Source organism: Capricornis sumatraensis, chromosome 2 (assembly GCF_032405125.1).
Source record: "Capricornis sumatraensis isolate serow.1 chromosome 2, serow.2, whole genome shotgun sequence".
Classification (NCBI taxonomy): Eukaryota; Metazoa; Chordata; class Mammalia; order Artiodactyla; family Bovidae; genus Capricornis; species Capricornis sumatraensis.
The window spans coordinates 210,856,614-210,872,664 of NC_091070.1; the positions used below are offsets into that span (position 1 = coordinate 210,856,614).

General features: G+C 43.5%; 1 protein-coding gene across 1 annotated transcript in view; it reads left to right on the forward strand.

The window, feature by feature from the left end:
• The window catches only part of KIAA0319L (KIAA0319 like), a 99,141-nt gene that overhangs the window by 32,658 nt on the left and 50,432 nt on the right, over positions 1–16,051 (forward strand). Inside the window, exon 2 of the mRNA XM_068964193.1 lies at positions 215–726. Coding sequence (XP_068820294.1) covers positions 215–726 — 512 coding nt within the window. The remainder of the gene's footprint in view (positions 1–214; positions 727–16,051) is intronic.

A 16,051-nucleotide genomic window follows, 5' to 3' on the forward strand; every position in this document is an offset into this window, starting at 1 on the left:
CAGTGAGCATGGAGCAGTACTTCTACCAGCTAAAATATCCTGAGCCAAAAAACCTTTCTCTTTTGTGTCTTCTTTTCCACTTACCAGACAGCTTTCCCACCCTCTTAAAAACCAGTCTTCAAAGTAGCCTCCAATGTTGGTGTTCAGGACTCTTTACAGAGCTGGAGTCTCTGTTTTTATTTCATTTTAAAATGTTTCCATTCTTTGTTTTTAGATGCCAAGGAGAGCAGGTGCCAGTGGGTGAAGACACAGTTTGGCGTTGGCCTGAGATCCAGGGGAGAAAATCACCTCCGGCTTCTAGAAGGAACCCCCTCTCTCCAGTCATGTTGGGCTGCCTGCTGCCAGGACTCTGCCTGTCATGCCTTTTGGTGGTTAGAGGGGATGTGCATCCAGGCAGACTGCAGCAAGCCCCAGAGCTGCCAGGCTTTTAGGACACACTCTTCCAACTCAATGCTGGTGTTTTTCCAAAAATTCCAAATTGAAGATGATTTGGACTTTCTGCCTGAAGATGATATACCACATATTTTGGGGCTAGATTGGAGCAGGGCATCTTGGAGGAGGTGGAGCCCACCCAGAACTCCACTCAGACCCACTTTATCGAGTGACCAGTGGAGCTTAATCAGAAAGCTTCGAAAGAGAGAGAATCCCAGTGAGGAAGTAGCTGCGGTGACACACCCTTCTAAAACCAATGAACTAGGTGATGTAAACAGCACTGGCTCTGCAGAGGTAAGCATATCATGAATAAGGAGTGACTAGAGAACTGGTCTAATCTGCTCTTGTATTTGGCACACACGAGCTTTGAAGCTGTGCTCGTGGGCAGCGCTCATAGGCTGAGGAGTGTATGGACGCAGCTGCTTAGTGTCATCTTAGTAGGGGCTGCCCAGATGTTCCAGGGTGATTTGATCTTTAGAGATGTACACTCCATGCAGGGCTGACCATTGTTTTGGTTAAAGCAGAAAGCTGCTCATTATCTTGTCTAAGCTGGTTCTTGGCTACAGGTAAGTGCGTTTGTGTGGGTGTTAGTCTCCACCAGCGATTCTGCAGTGTTTTCTGCCAGATTGCAAAACACTTGATTGATGCGGTTGCAGTCAAGTTCTCCTCCTCCTCTCCCATCTCCTGCTGGTAAACACTTTCCTTATGAGGTAATTTCTATTCCATTCTAAAGTAACCATCCTGGTGCTGCATAAGACCTGGACCTGCTGGTCTGGGGAGCCGGATGTGGCCATTAGCCAAGAGGCTTTGGATGAATTCTTACCAAGCTTTGTATGCCAAGGGAGATACTACCAGTAGAGTTTATTCTGCTTATTATGTTTCCTCATTGTTGATCTTCCTGGGCAAATGATTAAGAGGAATGACTCACCCGGTGCTCATTCTCCCTCAGTTGCTGTGACTTATTTTTGTCTGTGTTTTGTCCTGGTTGTCTCTATCAAGTTAAAGCCAGAGTGGGGAGGCTACTACATGCCAGACACTGTGTGCTAATCATGGTGTTATGTCATTTTGTTTAATTTTCATAGCAATATTTCCAAGTATGTGTTATTAACCCCGTTTTCCTAGTGAGGAAACTGAGGTCCAAATAGGTTAAACAATTTGATCATGCAGCTAATGAACAGCAAAGCCTTTCAGTGTGGTTTTAGAGCTACAGTATTAGGTTCAATTTGCTCATAAACATTTATGGACTTTTATTATCAGTGTCAGGCTTCCCTCATAGCTCAGTTGGTAAAGAATCCGCCTGCAGTGCAGGAGACCCCGGTTCGATTCCAGGGTCTGGAAGATCCTCTGGAGAAGGGATACTCTCAAGTATTCTTGGGCTTCCCTGGTGACTCAGCTGGTAAAGAATCCGCCTGCAGTGAGGGAGACCTGGGTTTGATCCCTGGGTTGGGAAGATCCCCTGGAGAAGGGAAAGGCTACCTACTCCAGTATTCTGGCCTGGAGAATGCCACAAACTGTCCATGGGATCACAGAGAGTCGGACGTGACTGAGCGACTTTCACTTATCAGTGTCAGGCACTTTGCGAAGCTCTAGAGGTAAACAAGACAGGATCTGTGCTCTCAGGAGTTTATAGTCTAGTGGTAACTCAGGCACGAAGATGGTGTTTACAATAGTGTATGATTTTTTTTTTTTTTAAGAACCAACTTTTAAAATTTTATTTTATTATTAGTTTCTTTTTTTTGACTGCTGGGTCTTCATTGCTACACATGGACTTTCTCTAGTTGCAGTGAGTGGGGGCTACTCTGTTTTTGTGGTGTGCAGGCTTCTCATTGCAGTGGTTTCTCTTGTTGCGGAAGCATGGGTTCTAAAGGCACGTTGGCTCAGTAGCTGTGGCCCACGGGCCTCGTTGCCCTGCGGCAGGTGGGGTAGTCCTAGACCAGGGATCAAACCTGCGTCCCTGGCATTGGCTGGTGGATTCCTAACCACTGGACCACTCGGGAAGTCCCCCAGTAGTGTATAATTATTACATAGTAGATTTATCTATTGGGTTGACCAGAAAGTTTGTTTGGATTCTTCTGTAACATCTTATGGAAAAACCTGAATGAACTTTTGGCTAACCCAATACTACACAATAGGAACACAAAAGAAGGAGTGACCCTCTTGAGCAGGCAAGTGATGTGTATATCCAGGGAGGAGTTTACAGAGGTGTTTAACTTATTTCTTGACGGATGTGTAGAATTTCACTTGGGGTTTAAAGGTTAAAAAAAAAATTCTGGAGAGAGGTCCGGTGTGTGCAGAGGTTTAGTCAGCACATATTTACCGCACATTCACTGTCAGTAAGGCGGTGTACTAAAAGCAAGGCAGCGCAAGTGTTATATCAAATAAGATCCTGATTCCTGCCCTAATAGAGCTTACACTCTGGCAAGGAAAATAGGCATGACATTTATGACTATTAAATACTTATAACCTCAATGTACATTATAAGAAGGTAAGTAGAGTACTATAAGAACATCTAACAGGGACCTATTTAAGATTAAGGGGTAAAGTTAAGCCACCCTAAGTAAGGGAAGTTGAAGCTGAGATTGAAGTAGAAGTAGGAGTTAGGGAAAAAAAAAACAGAGTAATTCAGGCAGAAAGAATAACAGTTTCAAAGTTTGTTAGATGCCTTAGAAGATGGCAAGATCAAAAAGTTGAGAGAGACTGGTCTTGTTTGGCAAACAGAGCAAGAGAACTTTAGAGAAACAAGAGGCTTCAGAGGTGTCCAGTGCCTTGTTGTTGTTCAGTTGCTAAGTCATGTCCAGCTCTTGCGACCCCATGGACTGCAGCACACCAGGCTTCCCTGTCCTGTACTATCTCCTAGAGTTTGCTCAGATTCACGTCCATTGAGTCAGTGATGCCATCCAACCATCTCATCCCCTGCTGCCTCTTCTCCTGCCTTCAGTCACCGAGCACCAAAGCTTTTTCAATGAGTTGGCTCTTTGCATCAGGTGGTCTAAGCATTAGAGCTTCACAGTCAGCCCTTCCAGTGAATATTCAGGGTTGATTTCTTTTAGGATTGACTGGTTTGATCTCCTTGCTGTCCAAGAGACTCTCAAGAGTCTTCTCTACCAGCACAATTCAAAAGCATCAATTCTTTGGCGCTCAGCCTTCTTTATGGTCCAGCTCTCACATCTGTACATGACTACTGTGAAAATCATAGCTTTGAGTGTATGGAACTTTGTTGGCAAAGTGATGTCTCTGCTTTTTAATATGCTGTCTAGGGTGGTCATAGCTTCCCTTCCAAGGAGTAAACGTCTTTCAGTTTCATGGCTGCAGTCATTGTCAGCAGTGGTTTTTGGAGCCCAAGAAAATAAAGTGAAAGTGAAAGTTGCTCAGTTGTGTCTGACTCTTTGTGACCCCATGAACTATACAGTCCATGGACTTCTCTGGGCCAGAATAGTGGAGTGGGTAGCCTTTCCCTTCTCCAGGGGATTTTCCCAACTCAGAGATCGAACCCAGTTGGTTCATTCTTTACCAACTGAACCACAAGGGAAGCAAGAAAATAAAATCTGTCACTGTTTCCACTTCTGTTTGACATGAAGTGATGGGACTGGATGCCATGATCTTCGTTTTCTGAATGTTGAGTTTTAAGCCAGCTTTTTCACTCTCCTCTTTCACCCTCATCAAGAGGCTCTTTAGTTCTTCTTCACTTCCTGCCATTAGCGTAGCATCATCTGGGTATCTGAGGTTGTTGGTATTTCTCCCAGCAGTCTTGATTCTAGTTCGTGATTCAGCCCGGTGTTTCTCATGATGTACCCTGTGTATAAGTTAAATAAGCAGGGGGACAGTACACAGCCTTGATGCACTCCTTTACCAGCTTTGTACCAGTCCTTTGCTCTATGTCCAGTTCTAACAGTTGCTTCTTGGCCTGCATACTCATTTCTCAGGAGACAGGTCAGGTGGTCTGGTATTCCCATCTCTTGAAGAATTTTCCACAGTTTGTTGTGATCCACACAGTCAAAGTCTTTAGTGTAGTCAGTGAAGCAGAAGTGATGTTTTCCTAGAATTTCCTTGCTTTCTCTATGATCCAGTGAACGTTGGCAATTTGAACTCTGGTTCCTCTGCCCTTTCTAAATCCAGTTTGTACAGCTGGAAGTTCTCAGTTCACGTACTGCTGAAGTCTTGCTTGAAGGATTTTGAGCATAACCTTACTAGTGTGTGAAATGAATGCAGTTGTATGGTAGTTTGATCATTCTTTGGCATTGCCCTTCTTTGGCATTGCCCTTCTTTGGGATTGGAAGAGCCAGCCTTCAGGCCTTCTTAAAATATTAGTCTTTATCTTAACAGGGAATGAAATGGTCAGATATGTTACTGTGTGATGAATAGAATGGAGAAGTGCAAGAAGGTCCATGGAGCAGTCAAGAAGGCGGCTCTTTGGGCAAGGGAACCATTGTCCTAAAGGAAGTTGAAGATATGGGAAAGAGGACAAAGACAGTTCTCCCTCAGGGCTGAGGATCTCAAACTTCCAACAGAATTGCTTGGAGGCCCTGTTAAAAACAGATTGCTGGGTCCCAGCTCCAAAGCTTCTGATTCACTTTGTTTAAAGTCGGGCCTGAGAATTTGCATTTCTACAGCTTCCCTGGTGCCTCAGATAGTAAAAAATCCGCCTGCACTATGGGAGACCTTGGTTCGATCCCTGGGTTGGGAAGATCCCCTGGAGGAGGGCATGGCGACCCACTCCAGTATTCTTGCCTGGAGAATCCCATGGACAGAGGAGTCTGGCGGACTACAGCCCATGGGGTCGCAAAGAGTCGGACACCACTGAGTGACTAAGCACAAGTTCCTCATGTGCCAATGCTACTAGTCTGGGAACCACACTTTGAGAACCACTGCCTTGTAGGGCTTCCCAGGTGGTGCTAGTGGTAAAGAACTCGTCTGCCAGTGCAGGAGATCTAAGAGACGTGGGTTCGATCCCCGGGTCAGGAAGATCCCCTGGAGGAGGGCATGGCAACCCACTCCAGTATTCTTGCCTGGAGAATCCCATGGACAGAGGAGCCTGGTGGGCTGCAGTCCGTGGGATCACAAAGAGTTGGACACGACTGAAGCGACTGAGCACAGCACAGCCTCATAGGGCAGGGGGTTAGAATACAAGCACAGAGGACCAGATGAGCCTTATGCAGGAGGAGAGACGTCTCCTTCCCTGTGATAGGAGGAAGGAGTGAGTGGGCATAGGTGTGACTAAGGCGGACTGTTGGTTCGAGAGAAGGAAATTGTGGTAGTTCTAACCTCATTCTTGTTTTTTCCTGAAGTGGAATAAATCATTTATTGAAAGTAGAATCAGGTAAGTGGAGTGGGGATGGGTGGGTAGTAGGCAGGTGAATGAGAGATCTGGAGAGAGTGGTAAAGGTCTGAAATGACCATTGATCAGGATAGGAGATGGTAAACAAGGTAAGGAAATAGAAAGATGGCTGGGTAGCCTTGAAGATGGAGAGCATGCATTTACAATCATAGTTGTATGATTCTCCTCAGGACCTCTCAGCAACCCTGTCAAGGAAAGGTTGATGGTTTGATTCATCCAAGATTAGAACTTTGCCAGTTTTGTAGGGAAGGAAATTGAGGCATGGAAATGGAGGTCATTGTCAAGAGAGTGGATAGAAGAGAGATATAAGAAGAAAGGAAGAGAGGCAAAGTTGGGAGGGGTTGACAGAGGTTCAGTACAGGAGTCTGGCATTCAGAGATTTTGGTGATGGGAAACAGATACGGGGGACAGGTACATGTGCTGGAAGGACAGGAGGTAGTCCTGAGAATGGGGGATATTTGAATTTCAGATTTCAGAGATGTAGAAGTTATGGTGATTACAAGGTCTAGGGTGAAGCTATGGAAGAGAGTTGTTGGGATAGAGCAGAGAAGAAATTTATTGGTGATAGGAGCTCAAAGAACATGTTGAATGAGTTATCCATGTAGATCTTGAGACCTTTAGTAAGGATGATGGGAATGATGATAACAGCAACAGTTAATGTTTACTGAGTACTTACTGTGTGTCAGGTACTATTCTGAGCCTTTTACATGAATTAACCATTTTATCTACTAGACAACAAATCCTATGACTTGCTGCTACCATTTTTTATTTTATAAATGAGGAAACTCGGGAAAAGAAGGTTAGGGAACATGGCCAAGGCAGCATAGCTACTCTGTGGTAGTACCAAAACGTGAACACAGGCGGTCTCATTCTCTGCAGAGTCTGTCCTTTTACTCTTACTCTGGAGGCAAGGACTTGCAGTGAAGAGAAATTTTGAGAGCCAGATGTCAAAGCCATCAGTAATGTAGGAGTAATGAGTAACTTGAGAGATGACAGCTGTGATGAGAGTTGAAATGTAGTGCAGCAAGATAGCAGAGGGAAGAGGCTTTTACAGAGAAGATGAAAGAGGAATGATTTGCAAAGGGTGTTGAGAAGGGGAGCAAATAAAATAGCATCTCACCTTTAATCTTGAAGTATGGGAGAATAGGTAGCGATTGCATTGAGGATACATGGGAAACTGCATCCTTAGAGGCATGCAGACTTACCCTTAAGAATAGGTCAGAGGGGCCTTCCCTGGTGGTCCAGGGGGTAGGAAGGAAATCTGTCTTGCAATTCAGGGGACACCAGTTCGATCCCTGGTCTGGGAAGATCCCGCTTGCTGCGGAGTCCGTAAGCCTGTGTGCCGCAACTACTGAGCCAGTGCTCCACAACAAGAGAAACCACTGCAATGCGAAGCCTGGGCCCTGCAAGGAAGAATAACCCCCACTCGCTGCAACTAGAGAAAACTAAAAATTTAAAAAAGGAGGTCAGGGATCACTTTATGAGCATGCGGCCTCTGCAGCCCTCACACTGAGAGAGGCCTCGTTCTTGATTTAGTGTTCTGCTCTCATTATCGTGAGATTCGTAATTTTTGAACAAGTAAGCCACATTTTCATTTTGTACCAGATCCTGAAAACGTAAATGTAGCCTGTCTTGTGAGAGGTTAGGGAACAAACTATGAAGGTACTGAGCATACTGGTGACTTTCTGATTGTGGAATAGAAATTCCAGACAATTCAGTGGAATTTTTGAAGAGAAAAAGAAGTTGGTTTTTAAAGGACAGGAAGTGTAGATCGTTGTAGCAGTAACAGTCGTGGTCTGGTTAGTGTTTAACAACTAGGTCTTCCCCCATAAAACAAAGTCAAGTCCTGAGTTGTAGACTTTTGCTAATTTATGTGGTGTAAATACTACCACCGTGACCAGTTTCAAACTAGAATATGAAGTCACTGAACACAGCATTGGCAGAGATGAACACAGTCAGCACACTACAGGATAACTATGATCCATAAAATTAGACAAGCAAAATTAGACTTATGGTAGATTTAGGCCTGACAGTTTACTGGAAGATGGTGAAAGCTCAAACTTCGGCCTTACAGAATTCAGGTATGTCGTGGAGGGAGGATCCTGAAGTTGTGTTGGCTGGGGAGTTCTTTTTCTTATTGTTCACCAATCATAGACAGTGGCAATAGAGACGCAGGTTCAGGCCCTGGGTTGGGAAGATCCTCTGGAGGAGGGCACGGCAGCCCACTCCAGTATTCTTGCCCAGAGAATGCCATGGTCAGAGGAGCCTGGCGAGCTGTGGTCTACAGAGTGGCAAAGAGTTGGACACAGCTGAAGCAGCTTAGCATGCATGCAAGCACAGACAGGATCTCAAGCTTTATGGTCTAACGTGGAGAGTGGGTGGACCTGGAGGGAAGAATACTGAGCTTGAACTTTGAAACCCTGGAAGTGGAAGTGGGCTTTGTGCAGTGTTACACAGAGACATTACATAGTTTGGCATTACATGTTGGGAACTGAAAGCATTGTGAAAAAATGGGGAAAGTGAAGTCTTCAGATCCAGACAATGAGATTTGACCTTACACCATGCTTAGGGGTTTCATTCTCATCCCGAAGGCCATGGATAGCTCTGGTGTAATATTGACTACTGGTGGGGTGGTCTGATCACCTTGTGCATTCAGAATAGTTAACTGCTAGGCCTTTCTTTCAGAAGAGGACTTGGAATTCAAACTTCTGTTTAACATACTAGAGAGAGTAAGAGAAATGTATGCACTGCAGATCTTCTAATTAGGGAAGACTGACTAGCAGCATTAGTTTTTAGTTTGTACTGTTTTCACTAGGGTAGGTCAAGCAAGTCTATCCAAAGGAGGAAGAAATTGTATGGTAAATTACTCTTTGCCTGAATGCGTACAGAATTGCAAAGGCCTGGGGTTGTCAATAGCATTTTTTCATTCTTTTGAAAATATGTACATATTGCATCCGAGAGTAGGTATTGTGAACTTTTAGCAATTCTAGAAGTGGAAAGGAATGCCATGAATTTATTCCCCTTTTTCACCTTAGAGAAGCAGAAGCTTGTACTGTTGGTTTAAGTACTTTATCCTTTCTATGTAATGAACCTCTGAATTGTTGGTGGGAGGAGCATGGAAGCTTGTTGACTGGGTACAGGAACATTTGCAGTACAAGGAGTTCAGTCATTGGCAATTAACTGCTGCCAATCCTGCTTTCTGAAAGGAGAGTGTTCTCTTTGAGCCCTGGAAATAAAGGCCCAATTAGGTATCCCCACATGTAAGCTTTGACTTCAGAAGATCCGAGGCGCTCCTTTCTCTCTACCAGCACCATCTCCCCGTTTGTAGTCAATATTACACCTTTTCAACCCCTACAAGCAAGTGGCTTTCTGAAGAACACATGTCTGAGAAGGATAAGTGAGCCAAGCCCTTGGACACTTCTCTGCTGTCTTTTATCACCAAGGAAAGCTTGTGCTGACTCTACAGAAAGTCGGAACTTACCTCTTACCAGAAGATAGAGGCGTGGGGTGTGAGCAGCAGCAGCAGAGCCTTGCATAACCAAGGACAGAAACCCAAGCAGTTTTGTTTCCCCTCATCCATACTTTTGGTTTGGTTTGGTTTGTTTCTCAGGGTTTTCCACTTGGTTGCTTTCTCTTAGTTTTTGTTTTTAAATCTTTCCTTTAATCCTTTAGGCTTGTGAAATTTTTGCCAAGGGTTCTTTCATTCTTCTGGCTATTATTTCCTGACGCATTTGGAATCTTTGAGCATCTAGTTTTCTCCAGCTCCTTATTCTCAGTTATCTGAGCAGCAGACACCAAAATTTTTATTAGCCCCAGGTGCCCTTCCAGCCTTTTGGCCTGGACCAGGGTTGTGGGTTTCTCACATCTTGGTGACCTAGACCCTTCCCGTGTTGTCTGTGTGTATATGTTCACTAAACACATCCTTAACACCCCCCACCCTCCACCTTTTTAACCTTACCTGAGTGGCTTGTTGTATTGAGAGAAAAACTGGGCAGCCTGTTGCTTTGTTGTGAGTATCCAAGAATCCCTGTTAGGGCCTCCCTGATGGCTCAGTGGTAAAGAATCTGCCTGCCAGTGCAGGAGACACAGTTCAGTCCCTGGTCCAGGGAGATCCCACATGTCGAGGAGCAGCTAAGCCTGGGCACCGCCGCTGTTGAACCTGTGCTCTGGAGTCCGGGAGCAGCAGCTCCTGAGCCCACGCGCTGCAGCTGCCGAAGCCTGTGTGCCCTAGGGCCTATGCTGCGCAACAGGAGGGGCCCCCGTTCACTGCAGCCAGAGAAAAGCTCCCAAGCAACAAAGACCCACACAGCCAAAGATGAATGCGTGACATTATTTTAAAAAATCCCTGATACTGTATTTTTCCTTTTTAAAGGTATTAGTGCCTGATCCATAATACCTCTTCCTTATTCTTTTTTCCACTATAACTGTACCCTTTCTCCTCTAATCTAAGTTCTGGTTCTTTTATCCGATTATCTGTTGTTGTTTTTAATTGAAGTATGGTTGATTTATTGTGTTAGCTTCAGGTGTACAGCAAAGTGAATTGGTTATGCATGTGTATGGATACATACTTTAAAGAATTCTTTTCCATTATAGTTTATTTTAAGATATTGAATATAGTTCCCTGTGTTATACAGTGAATCCTTGTTGTTTGTCTCTTTTACACTGCCTCTTGAGAAATCTGTATGCAGGTCAGGAAGCAACAGTTAGAACTGGACATGGAACAACAGACTGGTACCAAATAGAAAAAGGAGTACGTCAAGGCTGTATATTGTCACCCTGCTTATTTAACTTCTATGCAGAGTACATCATGAGAAACGCTGGACTGGAAGAAACACGAGCTGGAATCAAGATTGCCGGGAGAAATATCAATAACCTCAGATATGCAGATGACACCACCCTTATGGTAGAAAGTGAAGAGGAGCTAAAAAACCTCTTGACGAAAGTGAAAGAGGAGAGCGAAAAAGTTGGCTTAAAGCTCAACATTCAGAAAACGAAGATCATGGCATCCGGTCCCATCACTTCATGGGAAATAGATGGGGAAACAGTGGAAACAGTGTCAGACTTTATTTTGTGTGCTCCAAAATCACTGCAGATGGTGACTGCAGCCATGAAATTAAAAGACGCTTACTCCTTGGAAGAAAAGTTATGACCAACCTAGATAGCATATTGAAAAGCAGAGACATTACTTTGCCGACTAAGGTCCATCTAGTCAAGGCTATGGTTTTTCCTGTGGTCATGTATGGATGTGAGAGTTGGACTGTGAAGAAGGCTGAGTGCTGAAGAATTGATGCTTTTGAACTGTGGTGTTGGAGAAGACTCTTGAGAGTCCCTTGGACTGCAAGGAGATCCAACCAGTCCATTCTAAGGGAGATCAACCCTGGGATTTCTTTGGAAGGAATGATGCTGAAGCTGAAGCTCCAGTACTTTGGCCACCTCATGAGAAGAGTTGACTCACTGGAAAAGACTCTGATGCTGGGAGGGATTGGGGGCAGTAGGAGAAAGGGACCACTGAGGATGAGATGGCTGGATGGCATCACTGACTTGATGGACGTGAGTCTGAGTGAACTCCGGGAGATGGTGATGGACAGGGAGGCCTGGCGTACTGCAATTCATGGGGTCGCAAAGAGTCGGACACGACTGAGCGACTGTATTGAACTGAACTGGACTGAGTGTGCTTCTGTTAATCCCATACTCCCGATTTATCCTCCCCCACCCCCTTGCCACTTTCCTCTTTGGTAACCATCAATTTGTTTTCTATGTCTGTGAGTCTGTTTCTATTTTGTAAATAAGTTCATTTTTACTTTTTTTTTTGATTCCACATATGAATGATATAATATTTGTTTTTCCGTGTCTGACTTACTTTACATAGCATAATAATCTCTAGGTTTCATCCATGTTGCTGCATATGGCATTGTTTCATTCTTTTTTATGGCTGAGTAATGTTCCATTGCTTTCCCAGTGGTAAAGAATCCGCCTGTCAATGCAGGAGCTGCAGGAGACACATGGGTTCAATCCCTGGGTTGGGAGGATCCCTTGGAGTAGGAAATAGCAAATGGCAACCCACTCCAGTACTCTTGCCTGGAAAATTCTATGGATGGAGAAGCCTGGTAGGCTACAGTCCATGGGGTTGCAAACAGTCGGACATGACTGAGCGACTTCAATGTCAATGTCAATATTCTTGCCAGGATAATCCCATGGACAGAGGAGCCTGGTGGACTACAATCCGTGGGATCGCAAAGAGTTGGACATCACTGAGCACACATGTATGCATCCAGTATTCCATTGTGTGCGTGTCTATAAAGTGAAAGTGAAGTCCCTCAGTCGTGTCCTACTCTTTGCGACCCCATGGACTGTAGCCTACCAGATTTACACACCACATCCTCATCCATTCATCTGTTGCTTCCATGTCTTGGCTGCTGTGAACAGTGCTGCTGTGAGGAGTTGGGGTGCGTGTATCTTTTCAATTAGCGCTTTTGTCTTTTCTAGATATATGGTATATATATAGATGTATATATTTCTAGATATATCATCCTGGATCTTACGGTAACTCTCTTTTTAATTTTTTGAGGAATCTGTTTTCCATGGTTGCTGCACCAGTTTACATTCTCACCAACAATGTCGGAAGGCTTCCTTTTCTCCATACCCTCCCAGGATTTATTATTTTAGACTTTTTGATGATGTCTATTTTGACTGTTGTGAAGTGGTACCTTATTGTAGTTTTGATTTGCATTTCTCTAACAATTGACTATGTGGAGCATCTTTTCATGTGCCTGTTGGCCATCTGTATCTTCTTTAGAAAAACGTCTATTTAGGTCTTCGGTCCATTTTTTGATTGGGTTGTTTGTTTTTTTTGATATTTAGCTGTATAAACTGTTCATGTATTTTGGAGATTAATCTCTTGTCAGTGGCTTCATTTGCAAGTATTTTGTCCCATTCTGTGAGTTGTCTTTTCGTTTTGTTTATGGTTTCCTTGCTGTGCAAAAGCTTTTAAGTTTAATTAGTAGTATTTTTTTTTACTCTAGAAGGTGGATCCCAAAAGACCTTGCTGTGACTTATGTTAGAGTGTTCTGCCTATGCTTTCCTTTGAGAGTTTTATAGTATCCGGTCTTACATGATGTGATTTTTAAATGGAATTTTTTATATTTTCTGACATTTCATTATTAGTATAAGGAAATGCAACAGATTTCTACATAATCTATACATCTTATATCCTGCTACCTTGCTGAATTCATTCATCAGTTCTCACAGTTTTTGTGTGGAGTCTTTATAGTTTTCTCAGCATATATAGAGAGTATCATGTCCCCTGCATACAGTGATAATTTCACTTCTTCCCTACTAATTTGGATACATTTTCTTTCTTTTTCTTGTTTGATTGCTGTGGCTAGAACTTCCAGTACTATTAGAAGTTCTTGTCTTGTACCAGAATTTATTGGGAAGGCTTTCAGCTTTTCATTGTTAGGTATTGGGTTGGCTGTGGGTTTGTCGTAAGTGGCTTTTATTATGTTAAGATATATTTTCTTTATATCCTCTTTGGTAATAGTTTCTTTTATCATGAATGGATGTTGAGTTTTATCAAATGCTTTTTCTGCATCTATTGAGATGATCCTGTGGTTTTTGTCTTTGGTTGATGTGATTATCTGCTTTTCACTGTGTGAAATAAATTTGAAAATGTGTTTGTTGACTACTTTGTAAGTTAACTTATGAAGCAAGAAGTAAAGAGAGTTTTGTTGTGGCTCCATTATCAGCCTTTTGCTGATTGGCAGAACTTGAGCCATGGGGAAAACAGTCTCAAAACCAGCCATATCGAGAGATGATATGGGGTGGGAGATGGGATGGGGATTCAGGATTGGGAGCTTGTATACACCCGTGGTGGATTCATGTCAATGTATGGCAAAACCAATACAGTATTGTAAAGTAAAATAAAGTAAAAAAAAAAAAAAAAACTAGCCATGTGTTAGTTAACACTCCTATCATCCCTCCCCATTTCTCCTTTCATGGATGGTCTTAGTTTCTCAAGGAGATTTTGAGAGCTATAACTTTGTAACTGACTATTAAAAAGATAAACCCTGCCATGTTCTAATCTCAGCTTTTGCTGAGAATTGGGTTGGGATGTGTCATTCAGCCCCCCTGGCTTTGCTACTGAGAGATATCTTTCTTCTGGTAGGATTTTTGTTAGTGATAATGGTAGTTGTTGTTTTAATATAGTTGTGTCTCAACTAAAAATGTGTTGCGGGCTGAATTTTTGTGAATCACTCTCTACTATTTAGTAGACATTAGTGTAGCATGTGTCTTATGAAGGAGAGCTCCTCCCTGGACTGTGGTGATACTACCTGGATAAGCATCAACGTGCCGTGTATACCCTGCAGGCTCCTGCTCAGAACAATTCTGCTTAGCTTATGATGGAGGATAGTTTTTGTCATTTTGAATTATGATATTAATCAGTGGGTCTGGCTTGCCCTGTGTGTAGAAGGTTGGCCCAGAGTAGAGGTGGGGAAGAAGGAAGAGGGAGAAGGGGGAGAGAAATGAAGGGATGGAGAAAAAGAGTATGAATAGAAACCTTTCGTTATTCTGAATAAAGCTTCCTGGAAGAAACAGCCGTTGACATCAGGGGCGTGATTTATGCAGTTGGGTTAGTTTCTATGATTTCTGTCGAGTACCAGAAAAAATTGCCCCAAGGAAACCGCCCCCGTCTCCCTGACCCTGTATCATCCCTGAAAATCTTTTGGTGTCGCTTCATAGTTTCTGAGGTAAAATGATTTGTTCCCTATCTCCTTTTTCTGTTTCTTTAAAAATAAATAATAATAATAATGATAGTAAACTGAATCTTCTTTAAAAATAAAAATCTGCCTGCCTTACTGAGAAATACTTCTATGCTTCTACTTCTGGGAATCCCTTCTAAAGCAGTAATTCCTAGGTAAAGAAAGAGCTTCACACTCAACGGTGAGATAGTATTTATTTAATAAAAAAGTGGAAGCAGTCTCATGAGGGGAAAGGGATGTGCATCCAATAGTAATACATGTTTGGCCGGATGAATGACACTTCTGGTACTGCCTTCTATTTTCCACTCCAGCCACACTGAATAGTCTTTGCTCTTCTGTGGACACCGTGCTGCTGCAGCAAGCATGACACCATACTTTTTAAAAGTACAGCTTTAGTGTCATATAATTGACACGTGATAAACTGTACATTCTTTTAATGGTTTGTTTGTTTGTTTATTTATTGGCTGTGCTGTACAACTTGTGGGGTCTTAGTTCCCTGACCAGGGATTGAACCTATGCCCCTCTGCAGTGGAAGCATGGAGTCCTAACCACTGGACCACCAGGGAATTCCCTAAATTGTGCATGTTAGACTGTGTAATTTGATTATTTTTAACATATATATATACCCATAAAACCATCATTATAAAAATAGTTCATGAATATATCTGTTACCCCCAGAGTTTACTCCTGTCTTTCTTTTCCATTCCCTCCCTTATTCTAGGCAGCCACTGATCTGCTTTAGGTTATTATAGATTTTCTAGAGTTTTTAAATAGAATCATACATTATATTCTCTTCTTTTATTGAGGTGTAATTTACAATTTTATTGAGATATAATTTACATACCGTAAAGCTCATTCCTTGGAGAAGGAAATGGCAACCCACTCTGGTATTCTTGCCTGGAGAATCCCAGGGACAGAGGAGCCTGGTGGGCTGCCGTCTATGGGATCGCACAGAGTCGGACACGACTGAAGCGACTTAGCAGCAGCAGCAGCAGCAGCTCGTTCCTTTTAGGTGTACAGTCCAGTGATTTTAGTAAATGTAGAGAGCTGTATAGCTCCCTCTGTGGCTCAGTGGCTCAGTGGTAAGGAATCTGCCTGCTAATGCAAGAGACACAGGTTCGATTCCTGGGTTGGAAAGATTGCCTGGAGAAGGAGATGGCAACTCAGTCCAGTATTCTTGTCTGGGAAATCTCACGGACAGAGGAGCCTGGAGACTACAGTCATGAGGTCCCAAAGAGTCGGACATAACTTAACAACTAAACCACAGCAACGTAGAGTTGTGCGTGATCACCACAGCCAGTTAACATTTCCATGGCCCCAAAACTTCCCTGGTGCTCGTTTGCCCGAAATGAGCCACACTCCCTTGTGCATCCCTGCTCCCTCTCCCAGCCCTGGCTGCCCACGGTTTGTGTAACTTTGCCTTTTCTGGGCTTCCGTGTGAACGGGGCCAGGCAACATGTGGTCCTTCGCGTCTCACTGTCTCCCTTGGCGCAATGTCTCGATGTCCATCCGTGTTGTTTGTGTC